The sequence below is a fragment of the Erpetoichthys calabaricus genome, chromosome 1 (assembly GCF_900747795.2).
Source record: "Erpetoichthys calabaricus chromosome 1, fErpCal1.3, whole genome shotgun sequence".
Lineage (NCBI taxonomy): Eukaryota > Metazoa > Chordata > Cladistia > Polypteriformes > Polypteridae > Erpetoichthys > Erpetoichthys calabaricus.
In genome coordinates, this window is record NC_041394.2 from 118,093,274 (window position 1) to 118,116,333 (window position 23,060).

Genomic DNA, 23,060 nt, shown 5'->3' on the forward strand with positions numbered 1-23,060 from the left:
CCTGAGCTAGAGTATGCAAGTCATATTTCTATGAAGAGTGAAACAACAGTTCCTATTTCTTTATTTCCAACAACACAGTAGTCATAATTTATGCTTAGGTTCCATGACATGCTAGTTACACTTTAACTGCGAAAACTATGTGCATGTCTGACTGTAATCATCAAGCCACAAAAAAAGTGAGCACCACTAGAAATCAAGCACACATGTGCTTTCCAGGACTAAAGGACACATCTTACAGAATGTCTTGTATAAAGATTGACAACTGGAAGTAGAATACTAAAATTAAAAAAAATCTTAAGGCATTTAAAAGTTATTAAGGAGACTTATGTCAGTTAACCAGTGTCACCAAGTACATACGGTAGTGCTGTGTTGACTGGTATCTGTAAACTGGTCAGTTGGATCAGTGAGGGACTGTGCTCTGCGATGCACTGGTGGCCTATCCAGATTTGGTTAGTACCTTGTGCCCAATGTTAATGGAAGAGACTCCACTCAGGTCAGTATGGAGCTAGTTAAAGCACAGACAAGGAAGGGATAGGTAGATGAATTCAAGATGAAACCCAGGGAAGAATTTCTTTACAAAAAACATTGACAAAGGTCAAGCAAATAAGCCACCTTGGCCAAACAGCAAAAGGTCAGCCTAAGAACCAAGGTCTGAACTGGACAGGCAACACTAGAGGCATAAAAAGTAAAGGATAATATATGAACTTTTTGAAAGTTCAGTTAGATTACTAAGCAATATGATTTAACAGGAATAGAAACAGGTAGAAAAATGAGAAAACCACAGGAAAAGTTCCTTCTTTATGAGCTTATTGTAGTTTAAGTTACTTTTTCAGCTGAAGATAATTAAAGAATTAGCCTCAGTACAGAATTTGAAGGATGCTGGAAACTAGAGAAAATTAACACATCTGTCTAAGATGTGGGTTGCAAAAAAGCTGGAGGATAGACTGAGCCAGTCATTCCATGCTGAAGACAGAAAAGAAGGGCAGAATATATGTGTCAGTGCTATTAGACTGTAAGACCTTTCTTTTTTGTTACTTATACCCTAACTGTAGCATAACTGATATAAGACAAATAGTGAATATGTTATCTTATTGTATTTCAGAATGTTTTTATTTGACAATATTTCATTGCATTTTGTATTGCTCTTAAATAAATAAGATAAAACCAATTTCCATAAATATGGCATAGATTCTTATATTTACTGATTTCTGAGGTCTGGGATTAGGATGTAAGCCTAGGTTTTTCTTTGAAGGGTAAAACAGGGTTAGGGATATAAACAGTAGCATGACATGGGTTTCACTGCCACAATGGCTTCCCAAACCTGTTAAGGTCCAACCAGTAGGTGTTAGGCCCTTCCATCTGCTGGGTATACCTTAATGGCCCCAAACTCACCACTGACTCCAGATTCCTCCCCCCTATGCCACACCTTCTTTTAGACACTGAACCTGGAGCACGATACAAGTCATGCACAAGAAGTGGATAAACTAATAATATATTGCAACAGCTTAGTGACTAGCCATACAAACTAATAAAGGATCTATCTATCTATCTATCTATCTATCTATCTATCTATCTATCTATCTATCTATCTATCTATCTATCTATCTATCTATCTAAACAATTTACTCTTGTAAAAATTCTTATCTTGACTTCTTGCATTCTGTGTTTAAAAGCATATCTCTTGCAAAACAATACTGTATTATCCTAAATATAGACATAAATACAGTAATGCTTGTAATGTCATCTCTTTTGACAAAATGAAATTCTTTCTTTTTTATTGCATCAGACACATCAAGAACAGCTGTTTAAATTCTGTTAATACAATAGCCAGATTCTAAATAAACAAATGTGATTACTTTCATTGCCTCAGAAGTTGTGTTTACAATACAAATAGGTTTACATCCAGCTATAAAAAGCTTGGTTCAAACAAGTCCATATATGAAACATTTCAACCTAACAAGACAATGCTTCAAAAGATTATTCAACATCCGGTTTATTTAGAAAACATTTAAAGTATGATGTGAAAAGCTCATTTATTCAGACATATACTTAGAAAACAAAACAAATTGTACAAAAACAAGTAATGACTGAATGAGAATGAGCAGGTTGGGAACATGAAGAATAACACATATCAAACTGAGTAAACATATATTTATTCAAAATGAATACCTGCACACACTCTGCTCTGTATCAGTCTGATCTAAATGCTTGCTGCTAATTTTACCCCTTCTTAGCAGAATGTCTGATCTAAGCTATCCAAATTTATGTTATGCTGTATTTTAATATTTTATATTTAAGTGTAAATTCTATCAATACTTTACATTATAAAATGAAGACATCTTAAAATGTTTAAATAATATACATGTACAGTAAATGACAAATTATGTTAAAATATTGATAAATTAAAAAATATGCTAAAATATTGATAAATAAACACAGGCAGTGTGGCGCAATGGTTAAGACTCTGGCCTTCAAATCCTGAGGATGTGGGTTCCCATCCCACCACTGACACAGTGTGACCCTGAGCAAGTCACTTCACCTGCCTGTGCTCAAACTGGAAAAACAAAAGAAATGTAACCAATTGTGTCTCAGATTTTGTATGTCGGCCAAATAAATAAATAAATTAATTGATAAACATCACAATAAATCTCAATACAAGCGCCTAAAATCTTGCAGATCTAATTTTACAAATGAAACTTCCTCATATTTTGTTCACTTAAGGGCTATTTTATAATTTGTTGCACTTTTGAAGCAAGTCTCTAATTTTATTTTATTCCAATTGCAATTCACATATGTCATTTCAAAATTTTCAGCAGCTGTTAATTATTAATGCTGCACAATTAACACTGTAAGTCAAACTATGCATTGACAATTTTATTCTACAAGGGTTCAATGCTGCTTGTAATACAGGTAGTCCCCAGGTTACGGACATCCGACCAATGACATACGAACTGGACCGCAGCTGCGACGCATGCGCCTCTGTAACTGCCGCTCCGTCATCTTCGGCCCGGCGACGCTGCAAGCGGTGACTGGACGGAGGCTGGAGGGAGTCGATTTCGCCGCTCGCGCGGTGTAGTGTCCGTCGGGCGGCTCCCGGCGGCAAGCGGTTTCACTGCCCTCCCACAACAAACAGCTGCCCTGTTCGTTCTAGGTGGGCGGCTGGTAATGCTGCAAGTGGTGACCCTGTTGTGGCTGAACGGAGGCCATTGAGGGTGAACGGGGAGGTGGGGGGTAGCATTGTAGTGTGCCTCGGATGGCTGCGTGTTGAATGGGGGCGGTGGTGCGACTGACACTGTAGGCAGCATACTATAGTGGAGGTGACTGTGAGGTGGGCTGGTGATGAACCGCCGCTCGCTGCCCCCATTCATTCTCAATAAAAAGCCTGCTTGTACTGTTACGCACATAGCAGGGAGTTGTTTCTTGTCAGTACAGGGTGGTCCAGCTCTAATTCTGCAGATCCAGATCGTCTGGATGACTTTGATTTATGCGGGGACGATTCCAGTTCGGCGCGAAAACGATTCTTCGTGTCGTCAGTTTGCACACTTCTCGATGGATTTTTCGGGTGATTTTCAATGTAAAAAACTGAATAAGTTAGAGCGTAATGAAAATTGCATAATTACAACTGGACCACTCTATACATCAGACTTGTTGACGACTGGTGCCTAATCTGTTGTGAATGCGTGTACAGTGCTGTACAGAAGAGCTCATCTTAACCTTTTGTCTTCACCCTTCAAGAATGTCCCTGAAACACAAATCTGATGCAAGTGCTGGTGCTACAGTAAAGAAGAGAAAAAACATCACCATTGAAAATAAAGTAGAAATAATAAAAAGGTCAGAAAGAGGTGAAACTCCATCATTCATTGACAGAGCACTTGGTTACAGTCGGTCAACAATAACATTTATTAAAGTAATGTACCTGTTCCGACTTACATACAAATTCAGCTTAAGTACAGACCTACAGTCTCTATCTAGTACGTAACCCGGGGACTGCCTGTATACTTTAAACAGGGAACATTACACAAGTGTGGTATTTTTTGTTCAGGTTTTACTGGTGATGCAAAGATTAAACATGACATTTTAAAATAAAAACTGCAGCATGTCATAGGTGGTTTTCATATACTTATGTTACTATTACTGAAAAATACTCTCTAATACAGGTTACTATTTTTTCTTCCAGAATTTACAGGTATTTTAAAATAAGTAGCAAAGTAATCTACTCGTTTGTACTGATAACGTTATGATCAAGTGTGGACAGTACAGTGTGATCCTAACTTAAATGCACTAATTAACATTCAACCCATCACCGCTCCCCAGGACCTTAAATAGTCAGAATAACCACTATACCTCAGAACTTCTGCCCTCCTTAATAGAAAAACCTCATAACACAGTATCTATGTGTACATTAAGCATACTAGACATAAAGAAGTGAAAGACAATTATTAATTATTACTTATTAAGACTACTTATCAATAAGAAAAAAAAATGAGTACTATCCCATGATCCCACTTACTTCATCAAACAAGCACAGCAAGCAATTTAAGAAATACTTATGCTTCCTGTACAGTATATATTTTCACAAATCATCAGTATCACAAGGCCATAACAATAAATCTCCCCGGCAGCAATATAAGACATAACAATACCTTGCTGACAACAAAGAGGTCTTCCCTCTTTACAACTCCTTCTTTGATCTTCTCTGCAATGGCGTCCCCAATCTCGTTTTCATTTTTATAGATATATGCACCATCGATGTGGCGGTATCCTAGGTCAATGGAAACTTTCACGGCATCTTTGACTTTGGTAGGAACAGACTAGAATAATTAAAGGCATGAATCAATAATGGATAAAGTTAAATATTACACATTGTAATATATTTCAGCAATGGAGACCCCTTTTGAACTTCACTCTATGCAAACTGTCCTTGTTAAAGGTGAAAAAAACATTGCAGAGTAGACGAGAACAAATTAAACAAGTTAGAGCGTCAGCTATACCACTTATAGATGAACAAATCATTCACTCACAGGGTGATTAAATAACATAAAAAGTCCCAAGTTTGAACTCCAACAGAGACAATTCCTGTATGAAGCCTGTATGCTTTCCACGTATCTGCATGTGTTTTCTTCCTACATCCATTTAACTCTAAAATGACCCTATCCAGGACAAGTTCTTATCTCCACCCCAACCCTATATGGTGCCAGAACAGACACTGGCTCCCTACAACCTTAAGTGGACTGGTAAGTTAAACAAAATGGAAGGATTACAATCCAAGCAGTGCAAAATTGGCTAAGTCTTAGAAATGTTAACAAAGATAAAAGAAAAAAAAAACACTTTATTTAACTGCAAGCAGTATGGTCCACCAACCAACAGGTTAAAAGTGAACACAAAAAGTTGTATGTTAAATCACTTTAACAGATGTGTTATTTAATGCTTTGCAGGTAATCTGCTAAGCCCATATGAATATACAAATATGTATTACGATAGATTGTGCATTCATCTGGGAGTGCTCTTCACCATTACAAACAAGTAGTTTTCACATAGTGCGTATTTGCTTTTTTTTTTTCCATGAAATAAGCAAGTTGAACAGACAATAATACCAACTACACATTTTTTAGGATTTTACAACTGAGCAATCTTGTTAGAAACTCACAAATCCCTAAAAAAACCCTTTAAATCCAAATTATGTGCAAATAATATACAGTCCAGATAAAATAACTGTCAAAAACAGAACTATAACACAATATAACAAAAATATAATACCCAATAATGATATGGTTCAGCAATTATTCAACAATAATCAGGGTGGAGGTTTTCTCAAAATCCTATAATGTAAATATTGCTACTGCAGGATCCCTTCTCAAACCAGCCTCCGGGGGCCTATACCTGACCAAATGCAGCTACTTTGATAGGACTCTCGAGAACACCCACCATGTACTGTATTTAGAAAACCACCTGTGTTAAACATAGCTGTTGATTAGTGCCATGGAAACAACTGTAATTTGTAAGGTAATAACCAGAAATAGGTTTGGATGGCTTAAAGCAAGCGTTTTGTTTAAATAAATATTCCTGGCAATTGATGGCACTATTATTCATACATCTGGAAACTATTTTATATGGGATTAGAAAGGTTTTGTGTGTCCTGAAAGAAATAAATATGTTAATTTAATATTAAATACTATATGATAAACACCACAAAAATGCATTTTATTTCAAAGCAACTCTGAACAGAAGTTTAATTTGTAATTCCCAATTACCATCACATTTATTTTTTATATGTAACCCTTGCTGTGTAACAAAAAAATGCCTTTAAACTCTAAATAAAGCACAATTATTACAACAGAATAAAAAGCAAATGTGTGGAAATTTTCTGAGAAAGAAGTACACCATGTGATTTACTTCTCTCTCAAATTTCAGTCAGAATAAAGGAACAGGGTTATGTAGTTTGGAGAAGCTCACAAGGTCGCTGGCCTCTGTCCAAGGCTGTGGAGTTGGAGTCGGAAGCAGTTATTGTGTTACTGGAGTCACAGTCAGTAAAAATCTACCGACTCTGACTCTGACTAAATGTAAATAATAATATAATGTGTTACAATATCCAATTTCACATATACTGATTTAACTATTTTTTCTAGGCTTTTGATAAAAATATAGATTCTTTTTTAATTGTGTAAGTTTAATGTTACTAAGTGTTTGTAAGCTAAAACAACGCCTCCACAGCCTTTGAACCCAAACTGCAACAGGTTAGAATGGTCTAATTACAAATAGAGGAAACTGAGTCAGAGTTGGAGTTGAAGGTTTTGTGTACCAACTCCACAGCCCTGCCTCTGACTGTCACACTTTCAGAGTGAACTGCATAATGCTGATTAGTTTTTACTTTAAAAATGCAGATGAATAAAAATATTTACATTTACATTTAGAGTGGTGCAGTGGGTAGTGCTGCTGCCTCGCAGTTAGGAGACCCGGGTTTATTTCCCGGGTCCTCCCTGCGTGGAGTTTGCATGTTCTCCCTGTGTCTGCATGGGTTTTCTCTGGGTGCTCTGGTTTCCTTCCACAGTCCAAAGACATGCAGGTTAGGTGCATTGGCAGTTCTAAATTGTGCTTGGTGTGTGTGCGCGCCCTGCGGTGGGCTGGCACCATGCCCGGGGTTTGTTTCCTGCCTTGCTCCCTGTGTTGGCTGGGATTGGCTCCAGCAGACCCCCGTGACCCTGTATTTAGGATATAGCGGGTTGGATAATGGATGGATACATTTACAATTATTTGCTTGGCAGACACTTTTAGCCAAAACGACTTACAAAAGAAGTAAACTTAATTGAGTAACATTAGGCTAGGGTCTGTTTGGCGGAGTGGTGGCTCTGAGGCTAAGGATCTGCACTGGTATCCAGAAGGTTACCGGTTCGAATTGCCGTCACTGCCAAAAGCGATCCTACTCTGCTGGGCCCTTGAGCAAGACCCTTAACCTGTAATTGCTCCACGGGCACTGTACAATGGCAGACCCTGCGCTATAACCCCAAGGGGTATGCGAAAACTAACAAATTCCTAATACAAAAAATTGTATAAGGCAAAATAAAGAACAAAAAAAAAAGTTTAGCAGGACAGGTAAAAAAAGTTGATAGTGAAAAGGTGCAATAACTAATAAACTTAAATTATTAACAATTGATAAATCTATTAAACTTAATGTAACATCAGATCAACCATCAATATGAAGGACCACAGAGAAAAGTTTTTTTCCTTCTTCTTCAAATCAATTACACAGATACAGTATATTCACAGAACAAATAAATATGTCATATGTTTAAAATAATATCAAGTACGGTAATCTGTAAGATGGCAATTACCTTTAATATCATTCATCTAATCCATTTTTACATTTTCATTAAGTAATTGAATTTTTCAGAAGCATATTTATTCTTATACATTTAGTTATATTTGCACATCCATTTTCAGCTACTTTGCTATTTTGGCCCCATCAACTGTATCCAGTTAAAAATACGTGCCAACTGCAGTTGGATGATGGTTTGCAATCTTTATTGGCACAGATCTCAGGTGTCAGAAGAGCGACAACTTGTAATAAAGATACTTGCTTCCAATAATTAGCACTCGTATAGGCGTAGATTTGGTTTTAATATGTAAGTAGCTTCTAAAATTATGCGAAGTTATTTTGTTTTCCCTATAATTTCCAGAGAAAAATAAAATCTTGGACACCTAGCACCTTAACGTAAACCATTAGAGGAGTATAAACAAAAACGTATTTCTCTTAGTTTTTCTAAACCTATACGCCAGAGGTTATGATATTTTTCCATTAATAACATAATAATGCCACTCAACCGGAAGCTTTATAAAAGTCAATAAATGGCTTGCTGTCCTAGTAATCTTGCCTCCGCTTTTTGTTTCTCTCGCCCTCTGCCACATTTTATTCTGAGCTTTCAACGGTCACTGACCGAAGTAAAGTTATCCTGACGTTCAACATTCGTGACATTCGGACTTTGAGGCTTCATATCTCCGAAACGAAAATAGCAATGTCATTAAAACCAACTACGGAAAATTTCAAATTTTCCCACAATTTGTTCCTTTTTTCCAGAATTGTCCCTATTTTTTGTAAAAATCAAAAATGGCTCTCAAAACACCAAAAAATAATATTGGGATGTATAGCTTAGTTAATATGGCATGGTTGTTAAAAGTGAAATACAACATTCGCATCCTAAATACACAAGATCAAGTACCACTGAAGCGAAAAGTGCATGATATCGTGATTCTGGAGAACTTTGTACTGCAAATCCAATATACCATCATCAGCGTGCTCAGTTTTGTTAAATTTTAAAAGTAAAGAAAAAAAAATCACAAATTAAATCAGGACTGTGAAAGCAAGAGATCACTCCTAATTAACGCTTCCAAAAGGAATTAGACAGATGTGTCAGTCCTACAGAGTGTTATTTCTTTTCCATTAATGACCATTGCATCTCTATATGTCACAGTTATCATTGAGGTCTTTTATGTTGAAATGCATACCTACCGTTTGAGAATCGAGCCTTTAGCGCCAGGCTGCAGAAACCCGGGGGTATTTTGCATTTGACTTTAAGGGGCTTCGATTGAACAAAAAGCAAAATATGTTTTTTTTTGCAAAATATGAGTTGTAATATGGACATTAGACATGGATCTTCAAAAGAATCAACTTTGGATTGATGTCTGTGTTCGTTTTTACTCTGTTGACGTTACATTGGTGTAAGTTATGCGTTATTTAAAAGATATTTAAAAATAATCAGCAATGTTCAAAGAAAATGTAAAGTATGTTACAAAATTGACAACTAGTATTCTTTACATTGATCCTGATTTTATGCGTATTTTGCACACATTCTGGGCCAAATTAGGGCTTGTTTTGCGTTTTGGGAACTTATTTTTGATTTTTCCAAAAAATGCGGACGAATCCGGGAAAAGGAAACACCGTAAACAAATTGTGAGAACGTGATTTTTTCAATAGTTAGTTTTAATGAAATTGCTATATACGTTTCGGAGATGTTAAGTCCCAAAGTCTGAATGTCAAACAAATCTCTAATGCAGAAACCTTTAGTCAGGTGCAGCTCTTGCCAGATGTTGTGCAATGTTAAGGTCACTTGCACGACTTTTTACCAGTAATTCTTACCTTCCATGTTCCCAGACCAATGATTGGCATCTTGGCTCCGGTGCTCAAATCTACGTGAGTGGCCATTATGCCCTAGAAACTTCAACTAAAAAAGTTATGTCTAAACGGCCGTGAGTGAATTCCTGCGCAAGTTGATCCAGCAGGGGAGGCAGGCGAATAGTGAACGGCCCGTCGATAGTGAAATGTCAACACTTTCGAGGCACCCGTCACGTGATCTCGATATGCGCCAGCGCCATGACGTCACTGACATCGCCGCACTCAGAAGCCGATTTTGTCAGGCAGTCGCAGTTGCGGATCTTCCTTGGCTCAGAAATAAAAGAAGTAGCTTTGCCTTCAAACTCTGCTGCTTCGTGGGTGAATTGTTTAAAAAAAATTATGTAGTACTTAGGGGTTGGTGGCAGGATTGGCTCTCCAGCCACCATAAAAAAAACTCACACTTCCTTTGTGGTGCTGTGGTGTTACACGCTGCACTCAGGTCCCAATGCTGCTGCTTTGCAGTAAGGAGACTGTGGAAGATTGTGGATTCACTTCCCAGTTCCTCCCTGTGTGGATAGCGCTTTGAGTACTAAGAAAAGCGCTATATAAATGTAATGAATTATTATTATTATTAATGCAGGTTGTTCGTCTTGCGGTGGGAGGGACAACGCGCCATCAGCGCATGCTCCCACACTTTGTAAATCTCTGTATTTATAAGTTAACAAATAGAGACATTATGAAAGATTCATGCGGGCCACCCCTCCATGGTGTAGAGTCATGTCCACTTGATGAGCATATTTGCGTACGTATTGCAATAATCCGGCTCCTATTCAAATCCATCTCGATCATGTAATTGAGGCTTAGAGTCGCTTCACGTTAAGGTTTACAAATAGTATGAAGCGATTTTTCTAATCTCTAAGTGATATGTGGAGTGGCACGGTGGCGCAGTGGTAGCGCTGCTGCCTCGCAGTAAGGAGACCTGGGTTCGCTTCTCAGGACCTGTCTGCGTGGAGTTTGCATGTTCTTCCCGTGTCTCCATGGGTTTCCTCCCAAAGACATGCAGGTTAGGTGCAGTGGCGATCGTAATTTGTCCCTAGTGTGTGTGTGCCCTGCGGTGGGCTGGTGCCCTGCCTGAGATTTGTTCCTGCCTTGTGCCCAGTGTTGGCTGGGATTGGCTCCAGCAGACCCTGTGTTAGGATACAGCGGGTTGGAAAATGACTGACTAACTGATATGCAATATGTTTTTTTTTTTTCTAAAATGTAAATAAAAGTGTGTGCTGAATAACTAATTACCATTGTCTTTCAAACAGGACCGAAAGACAATTGACATCGACAGTGTCTTCTTAAATTTGTGAGAGTCTCGGGACTTATGCGTTATTGAGAGAAGAGTAAAGAAACTTTACGAATTTATACAGAGTTGGACATAAATTTCAGTCAACTACTCGCAAGATGGAGCAGCTGGATAAACACATCTGGTCCCAACATTTCAAAAAAGGGTCTGAATTTGCCAGCAACAAAAGTGCCTTCTGCTTGCATCGTGTCAAAAGCTGGCGAGGGAACAGTAAATGAAAAGTCGTCCGGACTGAAGGACAGCAGAATAAATCATTTATGTAATTAGAATCTGCGGTGGGCTGGCGCCCTGCCTGGGGTTTGTTCTTGCCTTGCGCCCTGTGTTGGCTGGGATTGGCTCCAGCAGACCCCCGTCACCCTGTAGTTAGGATATAGCGTGTTAGATAATGGATGGATGTAGATAGAATTAATGAAAGACCTAGCTGTTATCCTTTCTGAGTTCTTAACCCATAATCTTGACACACAGTCTCAGTCACTGACACATTTAACGTTTTCCTGCTCCTTACCTGTCGAGGTACTCAAAGCAGGCATCTGCTGTCACTTGTTACCGATCAACACTGAGTTTCATTCAAGGCTTTACCGTCCTTTTTATCTTACATAAAAAAACAAGTGAACACTTTTCTCTTCAACATACAGTACGTGTTCAATAATAATAATAATAATAATAATAATAATAGTAATATGGTAATAATGAGAAAAAACACGAGATAGGAACAAGAACATGGGCGCAGGGGTGAGGGGGTGCCTTGTCTCCCATGAGCTCGTCTGCCGTCCCTCAGTCTATCAGCCACACTGGCAGACATTACACTGGGAACAAATGCAATGGAGAATATAATGTACACCTTTCATAAGAGTAATAAATCGAATGTATACTGAAAAAATTCCATCGCCAAACATATAATACAAAGCATAACATTTCAGATTTTTGTTGATTATCAAGAAAACGCACAATAACTACTATATGTTTTGTTAATTTTTGTTAATTCTCACCAAACGTTACAAGTCTACATGGAGAATGAACATGGGTAATATGTTTAAAATAATTATGATTAAATTAAAATAGTGACAAAATATTTTAATAAATAAAATTTGAAGCAATTGCCTTAAGACTCTGTCCACACGGACGTCTGAACTGAGCGTTCTTCTGCTGTCAGTAGCGACAAGTGAGCGCGGATTGAACGTCAAGCGTTTTTTTGGTCATTGTTTGACCGTCCACACGGGCTTTCGCCACTTGTGTTTGGTCGATTGCACGTTGGGATGGCATAAAAAAAAACGTCGCATGCAGCTTTTTCCTGGTGTCAATTTCTGCCAAAATCCCGATGAGCGCAAAGCACATCTGTATTGTATTTACATGCCGTTCATTTAACGTTCTGGATGACCTGTCCCATGATTTTATTTATACAGTCATCCCTCACCTATCACGGGGGTTACGTTCCAGAGCCCCCCACGATAGGTGAAAATCCGCGAAGTAGCGACCTATATTTATTTTATTATTTATACATATTTTAAGGCTTTATAAACCCTTCCCACACTCTTATAAACCTTTCTCACTCTCTTGTTAACCTTTCCCACACTCTTATAAACACTTCCTATGCTCTTAAACACTTTCTACATTCTTAAACACCGCAGACCAACACTGCACACTGCACGCAGCGATCAGACGTCAGTGTGTCTGCACTCGCTTTGTGAAGGGGGGCAGCTGAACTCACGCTGAGCAGAAATGGACTTTGTGCTGCTTCTGCCAAAATGCCTGCTTGTCGCTCTGCGCGTTTGGAAGGAGGAGGAGGAGTGGGGGTGTGTGAGGGCTGAACGCACGTTTGCTCAAACCCCCCTCCCCGGAGGCGCAGTACGCTCCTGCCACTTCGCATTGTCAAGGGGGTGGGGAGCTGAATGAACGCTAAGGAGAAGTGGACTTTGTGCTGGCTTTGTGCTGCTTGTCGCTCTGCGTGTCAATAATTTAAAAGCCTGTACAGCACCTATTTTCCTGTCTCACTGTCTTGTCTTGCGTGAAGTTAAAATGTTTTATAATAGTGAGATGTTACTCCTATCCTTAGCCCGACATCCACATATCATATGTGTTAACAAAGTGTGTTTTATAAGTTTACATGTGTTTAAAGCATGTGGGATGGGTATTTTAAGGCTTAAACTAAACAAATGTTTATTTATATGGTCTTTCTATATCGCGGATTTTCTCCTGTTGCTGATGGGTCTGGAACATAACTTCCGCGATAGGCGGGCAATCACTTATATGTAAAAACCCGCGAAGTCGTGAATCCGCGAAAAGTGAACCGCGAAGTAGCGAGGGATTACTGTATATATATATATATATATATATATATATATATATATATATACATACATGCATTATCATCAAAATAATAATAATGGAGAATTCGAAACCTACTATGGATTATTAAGGCCGGTGGGTGAGTGCATATGCGAGTACTGTTTGCATTTTTGCTTACTTCAAGGTGTCAAGTAGCCGCTCTTAAGGGCTTAACACTGACTCGCATATAGGTTGACAGGCATGGTGTCGTAGCCGCTTTCCTTTTTCACATTTCTTCATAGATTACACACACGCCATGCAGTCAGACGGTGAACCCAGTGTGGCGGCGGTGGCGATATTTTCTGTGCATACGTTGACATTATCTGGAGGATTTTTAACACAAGGAAGGTGATGTTAAGGTCTAACAAAGCCAACTGATCCATATTTCGCAAATCCAATAAATAATGAACCTCAAACCCCACAAGTTAAAATCACTCTGGACTGCCTGATAGCTGCACACCAAAGGTAAGAACAGATAACTAGGCCTACAATCTGGGCTGCAGGTGGTTGGAGTTCACCAGAGGCAAATGAACGCGATTTTAAGCGCTACTACAAAACGCACCTTAAACTCTTAGATCACCTGGAGCGCAGTCAAGATTTCAATGCCCGTGAGGACAAGGCCTTAGGGAATATCAAAAAAGCTCATGAGCTCTCATTTAGGACAGAATGCATAATGGCAGGCACCCTCAGTACTGAGACGAAGTCAGAAAAAATGACACCACAGTCCACACAAACTCAAGGCCTTCTTGATTTTTGATTTCCTGTTTAATTGTCAATATCACTGAAGTTATGCCATTTTAAGAAAATGACAAGTCTGTTACAGTCAGTTTAATACAATTTCCCTTTCAAATGTTTGATTAGATAGCCAGAATAATACATGAACAGTAATGAATAATACATGACACTGAGAATGGTAATGCATAGTAACGGGGAAAAACTTAAAATTACGACTTCCTAAAATGGACACTGTAAATGTATGTATTTCCATGTATAATTTAAGAGATTTGTGTGTGCATTTCAATATCGCGTTGACAGACGTTAATATGAAGGCAGTGCTTGCCGTGGAGCTCCCTACGTGACTTGATCCATCTCTTTTTATTGCATGGGTTAACTTACCAGAAGCCACCCAGTGCAATTATGGGGCGACTAAAACGAATTTCCGAAAGCGTTTCCATTGAAAGACGCCATTAAGAAGCAATTAAGGTTTATGCTGCACACCTTTGTCGACTAGGAAGCAGGGAAGTATTTCCAGACTTTGAGGAAACATGAAGTTAACTAGGTTTATGGCTGGGCTGGACCAGGAGTTCCAAATTTAATGTAACGAGAGCTGTGTAGCACCATTTGAGCAAATGCACTCCGACTACTCTGATTGGGCTCATCAGCCTTCTACTTATCATCATGCTAATGACCATAGTCTCTCACATCCTATAATATGCTGCCAGACTGTAGTGAATATTTTGGCAGGCACTGGAAAGTGTGTTTCTTTTAATGAAGGTTATTCTCAGCAGGATTTCCACAAAGAAAACTACTAGAAGCTGGTGACATGGGGAACTCATCAGCTGTTTCTTTAGAAGCCCTTAGCAATATTGTCAAAATAACCAAGAACATGTTGGTAATATAGTGCCTCCTGTTGAAAATCTAGTTGCTTGTAAGTGTTTTGCTTCTGATCTGGATAATATAAGTACAGGAGTTTTTATCTCTCATTTATAATAAAAAAAATCCTGGGTTCAAGACAAGACTTTTTAGCTTAGGATGAGATGAGACTTTTAAGCCTGGGACGAAATGTGACTCTTTCAGAGAGATACTTTTATGTCTTGTGAGACGAGACTTTGTGCCAAGAGATTTAACCACGTCAGGGACCGGAAATAAAAGATAAAGAGTAGATGACAAAGTAGAACGTCGTAAAGAATTCAAAAACGTTGGTGCGATACACATGCAGAGCAGATTAGAGATAATAAAAGTACTAAAATTAGAAAGTCTCAAAAAAATGATAGTAAAGATCGCATTAGCACAAACAAATGGAAATTATTACTGAGTGAAATAATGGAACAGCGAAAAAAGATCGAATATGTCTAATTCATGTTGCCATCAGGGAAAAGTAGTGTTTCTTCCCAGTGAAAGAGCTGTATCCATGAGAATTAAAAGATTTGTTGTTTGGTGAAAGTGAAATCCACATATGTGAGCAGCGTAGATCGTGAAGTGGCTGGCACGTAGTGCAGGCCGGTTGGAGGTTGACGAGTGAAGCGAGCAGGGGGCAAAGCCCCCTAGTTGCATATATTAATGGCATTGTGGAAGGCAATGAAAGACACATACTTTTAGGCAGTGGCTCTGATTTTGCTATAATTAGTAAAAAAACACCAGACTTTCACTTTCAACATTATATAAACACCCTTTGCTGAACAGTTCTATTCAATCAAAATCTGTTACATGGCAGTGTTTGGACATCTTGGAACTGTGAGCATTACAGTTAGACTAGGTTTTGCAGCATGATGTTCAAGTGATTAGGAATATTAGCCAAAGCATCATTCTTAGATGGGATTTTCTCTGCCAAAATCATGCTTTACTTTATGCAAGAAATAGATTGTTTCATCTTCATAACCAGCATATACCATTGTTGAAAATGTCGTGGCTAAAAATTGTCACCAGAAGGCTTTTTACCTGAAATAAAGGCTATTAGGAGTCAATGGATAGGCAAACAGAGTTTATAGTTTTATTGCAATAAAATAAGCATAATAATAACAAGGACTCAACCCAATATGGCCAAATTGAGCTGAGCCCCGAACAGTTCAAAACCCAAAACTTATATATCATTTTCTTATCACCTCGACCTCGTTCAAATTAGCTCATTTGCTCATTTTCTCTGACTCCCCTCTACTCCTGTCTGGCCGATACCTTGAGTTCCCATGGGAACCCTTATTATCTAATGACTTCACCCTGCAGCTGCCCCCCCCCCCTGTTATTTTCACTGTCTATTGTTCACTTCTAGTTTGTTTTTTCTTATTTCTTTAACTGGCCAACGCCTTGATTCCATATATGGGTTTCCTCTCGTCATTTCCTTTTCTAAGCCTTCCAAACTTTTTTATAATGGTGGCCTGAAGCTTAAGCTTTAATTAAAATTGAACTATGGCATGTGCCTTTATTTAATCATCTGCTTGGCATGCTTGGTTTGCCTTAATTTCTATGCTAAAGTTAATTTCTAATGTATTCTACTATATTTATTGCTAATGTCTGAATTTACTAATATTTCTTTCATACATTGCATCAGTGTGACCTTGCTTACAGCAAAAGTCTTTTGTTGCCTTTCTGCTGATTCATCAATCCAGCTGGTTTCTTTACGTGCCTTCCAGAGCCATTTTTTCTCTGTGGTATCGTTCTTTTAGCTTCCTATCCTTGGACACAGATGTTCTCAATCTTCTTATCCTGTTCTTAAGCTGGTCATTTTTGTTCTTTCTCACACTAGCAATTCTGCTGTAAGTTTAAAAAATAATGCAAACTGACTGATTTTTTAGTTAACTATTTACTTGACCTATCTTATTTTCTTAGCATTCTAATTTATGCTTAATCTAATGTTTTAGAAGCTTTTAGTTACTTTTTATGGCTCTTTATGTTAATTTGTTATTTTTATGCTAATATAAAAAAAATTTCCTTCTACAAAAACAAGTGAGCTGGCCCCAGTGAGTTGTACTGCATTTGTTAGTGTGAAAATTAAGTTCCATCAAACTGTGAAATTACTTATAATGCATCATTAGTTCTTTCTGTAAATAATACTTGTTTCCCTGCTTCTTATGTAGGAATGTTAGAACCTTACCAGTTTGAAGATGGCACTCTGGTCTTTGCTCGGACTCTCACATTGGCTGAAAATGGATTTACACCTTTTTGTGTCGTGAACCCCACAAACACTCCAATTGTGCTTCAGCCTGGTGTACTAATTAGCCAGTTTTCTTCCATCTCAGATGAATTAGGCATACAGGAACCTTCCACAGAATGCAATATGATTTCTTCAAGTGTACAGTCAAATATATTACCTTTTAACATTAGACATGGAAATATGACACCTCAAGAGTTGCTTCAGTTAAATACTTTATTGTTGTCTTACATCGATATACTTATCTCAATGCGCATAGACTATCCAATATAGTGAAATGTAAGATTCCAACTTGTAATGTGCCACCCATTCGGTAAAGAGCATATTGTACCTTTCAACAAATGCAGGATTTATTCCAGTCACAAGTTGATGCTATGTTAGACGAAAGAAATGTGGAACCCAGCCATAGTCCATGGGTCATACTACATGATGTCATGGTTAGAAAAAAAAGAAATCTCATGGCATTTTTGTGTGGACTACAGAGGCTTAAACTCTGTCACCATAAAAGATGCCCACCCTTTGGCCGGAACAGATGACACTTTAAATGCTTTGGGAGAGTCATCTGTTTTTAGTACAATGGACTTTTTCTCGGGATATTGGCAAGTTCAGCTAGAGGAACAAAATAAAGCAAAGAGAGCTTTTACAACTGGACGAGGACTTTACCAGTTTCAGGGGCTGCCAATGGGGTTGGCATTTCAGCATCTGATGCAGTTAGTTTTGCGTGGTGTGTCTTGGAAAATATGTTTGGTTTACTTGGACAATAGTATCATTTATAGTAGAAGTTTTTCTGACACCTTCAGCATTTGAAAGAAGTATTTGATTGTTTAATGGTAGCACATTTGAAGCTGCAGTAGGCAAAATGTGACTTTGCTCAGAAGAAGGTAACATTTCTTGTACATACTGTTTCTGCAGCTAGAATTCAACCGGATGGGAAAAACATTGAGAAAGTAAAAAACTGTCCTGTTCCAAGAAATGCAAAAGAAGTACAAACATTCCTTGGTTTATGTTCATATTATTGGCATTTTATATACCGATTTGTGTATACTTCTTAACCTTTGCACTGCACACCATCACTCGGAAAGGAAAACCTTTTTAGTGGACTGAAACAACCGCAGACAACATTTGATTCTTTCCACAGTACATTAACGCACACAAAGGGCTTGGCTGACCCTGATTTCAGGCACGAGTTTTTGATTTTTACAGATTCTTCTCAGACTGCAATTGGTTGTGTTCTCTCTCAAGATAATGGTGACAAAGCAGAGGTTGTGATAGCTTATAGGAGTCATATACTTAAACAAGCTGAGAGACGGTGGTTAACATATGACTGGGAATTGTGGGCCATTTTCATCAATACGTTTCAAGTCATCCTTTTAAAATTATAACAGATCACAAACCCTTATTAGGCTGGAGAAAGATATTTTTAAATTGGTGACCTAACCGGATGACAAGCAAGATGGGCTCTGGAAATAATTCTTTACGCCTGTTGAATACAGAGAAGAAAACAGCCACAGCAATCCTGATTCTCTTTCACGTTGTCCTATCAGAGGCTCAAGGGACAGCAAAACATGTTTTATGTTTAAATCTGTCCAGACGGACATTGAAGAACTCCCCAACTAAAAGCAATTGCATTTTAATTAATCATCAGTCAGCCAGAGACAACCACAACTACTGTAGGTACTATACATTCTAAATGTAGCACTTTAGCAGACCAGTCCACTCTCCCAGATGCAGTACAAGTTCAAAATATCATTCAATCTGAATTCCAAGAAGAAATAGGCTGTAGTAGTGAGGAACTTGTTTTGAGAACTGTAATAAAGTGGGTAACAGCAAGACAAAGACCTATCTATCACCTTAAGGGTGTGTCTGGCACACTTCACTATCTATGGAAAGAATTTCATAGACTTACCATTCTTGATTCTATTTTGTGTTGCAGGGTACCACCACCTCATGGTGATTGCATTTTACAGGTTGTTGTCCTAGACAGTTTATGCCATCCTATGTTAAAGAGTTTATATGGTCGCTCACTTTCAGGGCATTTTAATTCTCAAAAAACATTGAAACAGGCAGTTTACTGCTGTTATTGTCCCTTGATGTTAAAAGACATTAATTCGTGGTGACAGCACTGACAACATGTGAGGTTATTTGGCCTAGGATTCCATATGAGCAAGCTCTACTGCAGAACATTGCACTGTTCGGTCATTTGAGAAAATTGCAACTGACATAACAGAATTACCTATCACAAAAAAAAGCAATTATAATTTATTTGTAGTAAATTCCTCAGTCTTTGTGCACTACCAGATCAGCAAGAAGACATAGTTGCTACGTGTCTCTTTGAAGATTATATTAAGGACCATGGGGTGCCACAAAGCCTGCATACGGATCAGGGTCACAAGTTTGACTCTGATCTAGTCAAAGATTTATGCAGTTGTTTAGTAATTCATAAAACTAAGACATTTTCATATCATGCCATGCCAGATGGAATGGTAGAAAGAGCTAATCGGTCCATCACAGATCACCTTGACAAATATCTTTACACCAAAGGAGAATATGGGATAATAGCCTTTACCAAGTGGAGTTGGCATACAACACAAGTGCTCATTCTACCACCATACATACCCCTTTCTTTCTGGCTCATGGTAAAGGAGCTTGTCTTCCCACTGATGCTATCCTGGGAAGATGTGGCTGCATTGCCAAATGCCACCCCTGGAAACCCTGCTGATTATGTAAATTCATTGCTTCCTAAGTTACACTGTTCCTTTGATGCTCATCTTTTATAAATCTGATAATACTAATAACAGAATCAATCTACTCTCTATATATAAAATCCTAAGCCTAAAAGTGCAACAATTTTGTGTTACGATTTTATGTGATATTTTTATGTCACGTTTTTTGTCACGCTTTAAATCAGGCTTATTTTAATACCTATATATATATGTTTGGTATCATTCTTTTCAGAATTTATCGAACTTTAATGTGATGTTGTTAGATTTTCAGATTCTTATTCTGTTTTTAAATTATAAACTAAAAAATATCAAGAACTCACGTCCCACGAGATGAGACTTAACCAAGAGTGCCAAGAGATTTAACCATGCCCGGGGCCGGAAATAAAAGACAAAGAGTAGGACAGCTGCTGTACAGGCTTTTAAATGTTCGAAGCGCAGAGCGGGATGCAGATCATGTGGCATGGCAGCAGCAGCAATCCAGCAACTGATCGAGCAAAAAGGAGGTAAATAATGATAAAATGTAAAAGGAGAATATTTATAAAAAGAGCAGGGGCTCTATGAAAGAGGCATCTTTTTGTTTTATTAAAACTCTTATTTGTCATATGGTACATTCCACCTGTCAGCATTAGTTTTTATATTTACCTGTATATTTTTATTTATATTTTTTTTTAGACATCAGACATTGGAAGCCACTGACAAACACTTCTCTTTGTTACCAATCCACAGCATCGAAAAATTAAAGTTTAACAGATGTCATTGAATTTTATTATGATTTTGTGTAACGTTAATATAAATGGCCAGGAGATGTCACTAGAGAGGTGAATGTCAAATGCCTCATTTCTCAGATGCTTCAAAGCCTTGACTCAGTTTCCGACACAGTTGCTTGAAAATGTTTGGGGGCTTCGTGAGGCTTCACTTCACACATCTCTACAAGTGAAATAATAAGCTATTTGATTGGACTTAACGATTTTCAATGAACATGTGATCTTATGAGACGTCTAATGCGTGTTTTAGTAGAGCACTGTACATTTTTTAAAGCTTAGGGTAAAGAATTAATTTGTTGAAAATGAATAGCTACACTGAGAAACCCTGGAGTAATGTTAGTTTCAGATCACCCAGTCTTTCATTGAACATCTTGTGCAAACTCTGCTTGTTTTTGGAGACACCATTGTTACTGTCACTCCCAGGTGTAAATCCCAACCTGACTGCTGTTTTTGTCCACTCAACACCCTCTCCCCATGCGTGCGTGGGTTCTGCATGAGTATTTCAACTTCTTCATATCTCATAGCAAGGGAGTTGAAAGCTATTTTGGAGGTTGTCAACCAGTTCAGTTATAATTCAACGACCCGTCAAGGGTTGATTCCAGTTTGCGATGCAAGGTACATTAAAGGGTGATTTTAAGGAAATATATTGATGGACTTTCCACTCAGTGTTTCAAGCATCACTACAGGTATGACTTAATTTGGAACTCCAGGTATTACTTAATTTGTTAATTAAAACATTTCTCAGATCTATCACATGTTGTTCATTGTTATTATGGACTGTTGCTGCCAGGGAAAAGAAATTAATGAGATGTTTCAAATTATGGTGATGCCAAAGTTTTACAAACTGCATTTTTTTAAAAAAAATGCCTATATAGTTTTTATTGTATTACAGGCAACAGAAACGTAAGCAGTCAGCTGTTCATATGCTCTACTGATAGATAGATAGATAGATAGATAGATAGATAGATAGATAGATAGATAGATAGATAGATAGATAGATAGATAGATAGATGAGTCTGCCCAAAAGTTAAAAAGGAATTTACATTTGAATTAGCTTTTAAAGTGGTATCCTTCATACGTTTGATAAACTTATCTTTTTCGTTTATTGATAATCTTGCTGATTTTATATATTCTTTTTCAAATGTGCAACTTATTCTCAGAAAAGAAATTGCACAGAATTTTAAATACATCAGGCTGGCCTTTTTCAATACATGTCCTCCAAAAATATAGCTTTTTTTTAAACCATAGATTCAATTTTGTCTGAAACATTGAAGATTGTTACCAAGCTATTCTGACGTGCCAGATTTAGTTTGTTTATTTGTAGGAAAATATCTGATAAGTCTGCGAGACTCTGAAGCCAATAACAGTCGTGTAACTTTAAAGCAAGTAGGAAGGGATGGTCTTCAAAAAAAAGCTGGAGCATACGTCTAAGTTGGAACAGCCGGGTAAGGACTTTACCATGAGAGAGCCACCTTACTTCTGTATAAAGAAGTAGGTTACGATGAAGACTCATCATCTCCTCACACAGTTCCTTCAAAAGCCTCAAGTTCGTGGTCTTTGACTTCATGAAATGAACCACTTTTACAGCTTCATCAAGATTGACTTTTAATTCAGTAGGAAGCTGAACAGATGCAAGGCTTTACCTGTGGATGCTGCAGTGGTTATGTTGGGGGCAACCTTAATGGAATGAGCGTGAAGACCAGAGTAACAAACTGACATAGACTTGCCTCCGTCAGTGCATAGTCCACAACAATTAGACCAAGTAATGTACTTTTCTTTAAAGTAACAGTCAATAGCATTTCATATATCCTCACCTCTTGTATGCTCTGACAGAGGAGAACAAAGCAAAAGGTTTTCTTCAACTTTAATGCCTTTCATATGCCTCACATTAACAAGCAAAATAGCGGAATTAGCAACATTTGTGCTTTTGTCTGCTTGAATAGCAAAATATTTGCTATTTTTAATTTTACCTATTACTGTCACCTCAACATTATCAGACATATCCAGAATTCTTTCAGAAATTGTATTGTTTGTAAAAGCGATAGTGTTTATTCTTTGACTATTTTCCAGAGCATACTCAGAATGACATCTTTTACACAATGAGAAATTAAATTCTCAGGTATAGAATAATTTTTATGTGTTTAGCAATATGATAACTAATACAATATGAGGATGACGGATGGTATTATTATGGTGTCATGCTGGGTGGGTCTCTTATTGATTATTAATCATCAAAATTCTACACTGCTGTCTCCTCAAAGGCACTGAGACAAGAAATCATACCATTAAATGCAGAGGACAGAAAGAAGAAACTACAGATGAAAGCATTGCAAACCAAACCCTTCAATGCAAGAAAATTCCATCAGTCAAAATAAAAAAAAGAGATTTCAAAAGACCTTAGAGAGCAAGGATTAATGATTAACAA

General features: G+C 37.9%; 1 protein-coding gene across 3 annotated transcripts in view; it reads right to left on the bottom strand.

The window, feature by feature from the left end:
* The window catches only part of LOC114654919 (aldo-keto reductase family 1 member B1-like), a 227,614-nt gene that overhangs the window by 55,283 nt on the left and 149,271 nt on the right, over positions 1-23,060 (bottom strand). For 2 of the 3 annotated variants that reach the window (XR_007935383.1, XM_028805780.2), the window contains exons 1-2: positions 9,632-9,832; positions 4,644-4,811 (exon numbers count right to left, since the gene is read on the bottom strand). The exons of the other annotated variant lie outside the window; for it this stretch is intronic. Coding sequence is in view for 1 of the 2 variants with exons in the window: in XM_028805780.2 (XP_028661613.1) it covers positions 4,644-4,811; positions 9,632-9,697 (234 nt within the window). In the remaining variant the exon portion in view is untranslated. Of the gene's footprint in view, positions 1-4,643; positions 4,812-9,631; positions 9,833-23,060 lie in introns of those variants that run through there. 3 annotated transcript variants of the gene reach the window in all.